General features: G+C 42.7%; 1 protein-coding gene across 1 annotated transcript; it reads left to right on the top strand.

Annotated features, from left to right (window-relative positions):
• The first annotated feature begins 554 nt into the window (after positions 1-554).
• On the top strand, positions 555-1,317 carry LOC141026177 (uncharacterized). Its single transcript, XM_073502163.1, has 3 exons — positions 555-700; positions 812-1,121; positions 1,216-1,317. The coding sequence occupies exons 1-3, from the start codon at positions 555-557 to the stop codon at positions 1,315-1,317; spliced, it is 558 nt and encodes a 185-aa protein (XP_073358264.1).
• The last annotated feature ends 4,449 nt before the right edge of the window (positions 1,318-5,766 follow it).

The following is a 5,766-nucleotide window of genomic DNA, read 5'->3' as shown; positions in this document are numbered from 1 at the left end:
CTGATAGACACGTATGTGCGTCTTGTGCCTGCATACCCGGGCCTCACGTGAAACCAGCCTTGACTATCGAGGGACAGATGTTGTGAATCTAGCTGGATGAGGCACAGATGAGTTTTGGCCTTCGGATCTAAGGTGTACGGCTGGCTGTTTGTTTGCTTCATTGGATTCTTCTGTCGGTGGTCTTTGTTCAAAGGAGGAATTGATGACCGATGTGCCGGCTGTTCGATGTGACTATTCAGTGTGTCAGTTACCGTAAAATAAAGTTAGAGGCTCCTCGATTTCTCCACGGCATCAAATATTTGTGCACAGCCGTGACTTTACGAAGTGCATGGTTTTATGAGCTTCGGAAGCACATACGTCTAGTTCCTAGTTCACACGTTAATGCGCATTGTAACTCAAACGTCCCTCGCCAAGGTTAAATACTGGCCGTGTTTGTGAGGTCTTCACGTCGTATTGTAGCCACAGAACATCAGTTAGTTACCACCCTCCTCGCCACTCCCCAACCTTGTCGCAGGGTCTCAGGAATCTCCATTGGCACCTTGCTGCTCGCTGCCATGGACGACTTTTTGAACACCACCGAGTACCATCCTATAGTTGCCGATGGTAACACGAAGCTCGATGTGTGGTACACCAACGAGCCTGGCAAGGTGGAGGAGATCATTGGCTTGTACGAGGACTGGTTGCGCGAGGAGAAGCACAAGTTTGTTGGTCTCGGCATGGAGTTCACGCGAAAGGATTGTTACGGGCGTAGAAAAGTCGCCGTCATGCAACTGGCTATGCGGAATCATGTTTTGCTCTATCACTTCTGCAGGGCTAGGACGGAGTGCCCTGCCCTGAAGGATTTCCTTGAGAATAGAGGTATAACTTTCTCTAGTGTGGGCGTCAGGAATATTAGAGATGCTCTTTTTCAAGATTTCATCAGAATTCCAGAAGGGTACCACATCGACATCCAAGAGAAATTTATGATCAAAGGCGGTGAAGAAAGGGACTCCATGGAGGACTTAGCAGGAGCCATCATTGACGAATCTTATTCGAAGTTGGAGTCATCTTTTCCAGAACTTCTTCGTCACTACTGGGATTGGAAGCCACTTACTTTTGATCACCTGAAATATGGAGCTACTGTAAGTGAAGATTTCATTTTCGTTAGTTTCTGCCTTTGTCGCTAGAACATTACTTTTTTTTGTATATTCATGTTTTCATTTGCTTTTCCTTTAGGAAGGGTATGTGAGCTATGAGCTATACCGCCGGTTTCTGTCGATGAGGGACATCCTGCATCGTCGCTGTCTTCCTGATCTCAGATGGCGAGGACGTTTCTGAGGAGTAGTCCAGGTGGAAGTGCTGGCAAGATGGATTGTGTGATGAATTGGTTATTTGATAGTTATTGTATGGGGTAATATTACATAGACTGATGAATTTGTAATTGTGGTTGTTTTATTTTGAACCGGATGGAGTTGACTAGTTTGGAAATTTAAGTTTATTTTCGTTCCATTATGTTTTTCTTGATTGGGTGCCTTCAAGAATATTTTCCTCTATGATTTTTTGCTACGAGTTGGTATAAGATGAGATGTATTAAGGGGAGCACTCAGATGTGCACTTTCGTGATTCTAGGCAGCGCACAGTCGTCTGTTCCGGGAGGCATTGTTTTTGTTTTAGGCAAGGCACGCTCTGGTCTTATTAGTTTGCTAGCTGCTTTAGTTCTTCTCTCAATACCGTTACACTGACAGGTAGGGGCTTTACTTTTGCTTTGTGTTTGTATTGTGTTTGGCACGGTTGTTTTTATATTGAATATACGGTTGTGGTTGTGTGTTTGAAATGTTTTTATGCAGAGATTGAGTGTGTTTAAGATTCTTCAGATTTTCTCACTGTGCCGTCTGTTTCAATATATGTTGTCTGTTTTAGGGACGGTAATCCAGTGTGATACTTGCTGTGGGAGTATTGTGTTATCGACGGTTGCGTTTCTGCGTTTCAATTATTGTGGTGGTACTTTGATTTTGAAAGGCATGGCCGTGCAGGCATTGGATGCATTGTCGTATGTTTGGCAGAGGCGTTATCCTTCCTTTGGGTATTAAATTCGGAGAGGCACTGCGTTATGTTAGTATGAGTTACTGTCATGGTTGTATGTTCTGTAATATTTCTAGTTAGTCTGCTAGTGAAGTCACGTCTGTCTAGTTAGTGGAGGCATGTGCTATGTTATGTTGAGTCAGAGTTCTGTCTGTTGTTCGCAAATGCTTTCTCTTACACGTTCGCTCGGAGAGGCACGTCTACGATGTTACTCAAAGGCACGGTCGTGCCTTTCTTTCGAAACATTTGCTTTCACTTATTTGCTGAGAGAGACTTGTCGTTGAAACTTGTGAGGTCACGGACCTTTTATAGTTGAAGTCACGGTCGTTCTTCTGTTTTGGTATTTTTTCAGTTTAGTCGTCTATCACAGAGGATGGTTCTTCTTTCGTTAACTTGAGCCATGGTCGTGCTTCCATGACTCATTTGGCTTGGAGAGGGACCGGTGTTAAGCTGTCGAGAGGGGACGGTCTTGTGTTAACTGGTGGCGCACTTGTGTGTGTCGGCTTAGTTGTCCGCGGTAAGAGAGGCACGTTCTACGTGGATAAGAGGCACGACAGTGCCTCTGTGACCCGGATTACTGGAGGTGAGTCATTTAGCTCCTTCGTCAGATGCTTACGAATCGATAGTGTTTTTCCTCTGTGTTCCAATTGTTTCTTTTATTATGTCTACTCGAAGTGAGTGGTGTTCTAGTGTAAGGAAGTGATGTCTTGAATATCATGTTTAGAACTTTTGGAAAAAAATACGATTCTTATTTGTAAATGTTTGCTGTTCAGGAATTTAAGACTTGACCATTTGAATGCACAACTGTGTTTAACGGGATCCATAGCAGATATCTTGGACGGACACAAAAGTAGCTGAAACATTGTTGTGATTACATATGAGTCGATATGGCTGAAACAATGTTCGGATGGCTCCAGCTAAATTAAGGCACATTTAAGCAGTAGTCATCTTCTTCCAACTCTTCTTCTTTCGCGCCGGATATTGTGCTTGTCGAGGACGATGCTCAGTGCCTCAAATACATGGCCTGTGTTGTAGTTGGATGTTATCATTTTGTAAGTTAGTTGTTCTCTCATTGGTTTCACATGGATCTGCAAACACATAACTGTGCAAACTAATAAAATTTATTGTAAAACTTAATGTTCAGCTGGCTTGGATGAACGTATGTTGATGTGTTGTCAATGAGAGTGAACTTACATTATTGATAAAAAATGAATTATTATTCAAATTAATGAGCGGCATCAAATACATGGTGTAAATAGCACTGTCATCCCTGAAAATTGAGAGCATTAATGTCTGTGATTAGAAGGTGAACAGTAGATATGGGATGTGTAGTGGAACAAAAAGATGCATGATTTAAATGAGGTAGAGCTACAGTTAAAAGAAACTTACTCTCTGTTTGAGTTACATACACTCTGCACAGGTTTGACATGAAAGGAGGCCATGGTGTGAGGATAGTTGTTGTAAGCAGAATGGTAAGCTCTCTTGAAGTTTTCGATGACAATGTCCGAGTGTTCCTTGATACCGTCGCAATTGATATAAGGACACAGAATTTCGAAGCGACGCATTGCAAGATTCACGATGATGAGGTAGATAAAATGTGGATCCTTTCTCACAGGTATTAAGACCTAAAACAATTAACAGGGAATAATATCATTGTAACAGGAAAAACTTGTAGAATCAAAGACGAACACCGGGCAGATAGAGTGAGTAGGGTGAACTCACGATGTTACATTTGTTGGGCAGCCTGTACCCAATAGTTTTTTCCACAGTGTGTTCCTTGAGTAGTTCTGTGCTTGCTCCTAGAACTTTAAATTTATCCTGCAGAAAATTGAAGTTGTGTCACTCAGTGTGGTAGTAGTAGTAAATGTGGTTTGTTATTATTATTTATGAGAAGCAAGAACTTATAGAAGCGTCAATGTACATTATATGCTTGTGCACAAATGCTGGCGTTGCGTAGAATTGTTCTTTCATCAGCAACGCTGAGTAAGCATCGACCACGAATGAGTTGATATATCTGTATACCTTCATTGACAAACCTAAAGTTCGATGATCGGCCCAACGTCGATCGACGAAGAATATCCTCTTGCTGTCAAAAAAAACAAATGAATTTTAAATCATAAGATTTTCTTTTTTAACATAAGAGGAAATGATTAGTATTCAATTTCAATAGTAGAAGAATCGAGCCGAAACACTTGAAGATGATAGCTTCAGGCAGAATATATTGCATTAGTAAACGAAGGGACCAAAACTTTACTGTAACAGGAACAACGAATTCATTACCTATCATTTTGCTTGACACCTGGCGTATTGTCGACGATTGTTTCATACACTTCTTTCTCCTCGTTTGTGGAATCTCTTATTTCCAAAAGTTGGCAGTGATCTTGATGGTCATTCCCTTGGTCAGTGAATCGAGTCTGTTCTAGCTCAGAATGATGTTGATGAGGCTGGAAGACATGACCACCGAAGTTCAATGACCATTACTAAGTTGCAGACGACCCTCATTATAATTGTTGTTTCTTTGGAACATTAGGCGTTGTGGTTGGTGCTGCATGCGCAGTTCTAATGTTCTGACAGTTGGATCACCGGTTGAGCTTGAAGGAATATCTGTTGGAAAATGCTGGAGAGGATGGCCGGAATACTGCATGCTGTTGAACTGTTGTTGCAAGGCACTGTAACTTTGCCCATTAGACTCTCCTCTGTGTGGTTGCTGATTGTTCTGCTCTTGAGGTTGGCGTTGTTGGCACCGTGTAGTGCTGTTATTCTGAGCATCATTGTGTTGGGGGTAGTGGGCATCACGGACAGTGGTTTGTTGCTAGTACTGCTTGTGACTTTGGTTGTTCATCGCATATGGTGAGCACTGGCTGTTGTTTGAACCGCCGTTATTCTAAGCACCAGGATGTCGGTAGAAGTGGTTTTTGATACTAGGAGCTGGTTGGTTGTAGTGTTGGGACAAGGGAGTTGCTGGTAAACTTTGGGACAAGACAGTTTGAGTTAAACCTGTAGAGTATGACGTATCAAAGGCCTGTGTGAGGTGGCTACCGCCTGACATTGATCCTGATCTGCTGGGTATAGGTGGCTCTGGATAGTTAGAAAGGGAAGATATAAATGACGAGCTTGAATTCTTGGCCAAGTGTGAGACAGTATCAGGTTGGCATTGTTGTGATGCTACTTGGTTATGAAAGGTTGTTTCTTTTTTTGTTCAATGACTCTGTTAAGTTGTTCATAGATAGATGGGTCAGACCATATTTGATCATCATCAATGAATCCACAATTAAGGAGGCCTCTGTGGTTGTCAGCTTGTAGAGACTGGTTGTTTGCAGTTTCTGTTGAATTATGTGGAGGCTCCAGTATCCTAACTCTTTTCATAGGAGGCGTTGTACTCTTGTTACCTGGATCTTCTGACTGCTGTAAGGACCTCTTGTGAGCTGCCATTTGTGGTTCCGGTTCTGGCGGATGTGCGCTTGTGGTAATAGGGACGCTGTCTGTGGGATCAATAGGTGGTTGCTTCGTACACTGTTCATGTTCTTCTGCAATGTTATTGTCTTCTGCATTGACAGATGCTGCAGCAACCAGTGGAGCATCACTAGTGGATGGAATTGCTTTTCCCGTGTCCAGTACTGAGCCAGAACCGCTGGCAGAATCACTGGGGACTTCTACTGTAGGAGCAAGGGAGGAAGTAGCTCTTGTGCGTTCTGTTTCAGCAAT

This window comes from Aegilops tauschii, chromosome 6, assembly GCF_002575655.3.
Source record: "Aegilops tauschii subsp. strangulata cultivar AL8/78 chromosome 6, Aet v6.0, whole genome shotgun sequence".
Classification (NCBI taxonomy): Eukaryota; Viridiplantae; Streptophyta; class Magnoliopsida; order Poales; family Poaceae; genus Aegilops; species Aegilops tauschii.
The sequence above is the reverse complement of the archived record's forward strand: the minus strand, read 5'-3'. Positions and strand labels throughout refer to the sequence as shown.

Coding starts and splice junctions, on each gene's coding strand:
- LOC141026177 (XM_073502163.1), top strand. CDS start 555: ATGGACGACTTTTTGAACACCACCGAGTACCATCCTATAGTTGCCGAT. Junction 701..811: donor TTGCGCGAGGAGAAGCACAA/GTTTGTTGGTCT, acceptor TCACTTCTGCAG/GGCTAGGACGGAGTGCCCTG. Junction 1,122..1,215: donor ACCTGAAATATGGAGCTACT/GTAAGTGAAGAT, acceptor CTTTTCCTTTAG/GAAGGGTATGTGAGCTATGA.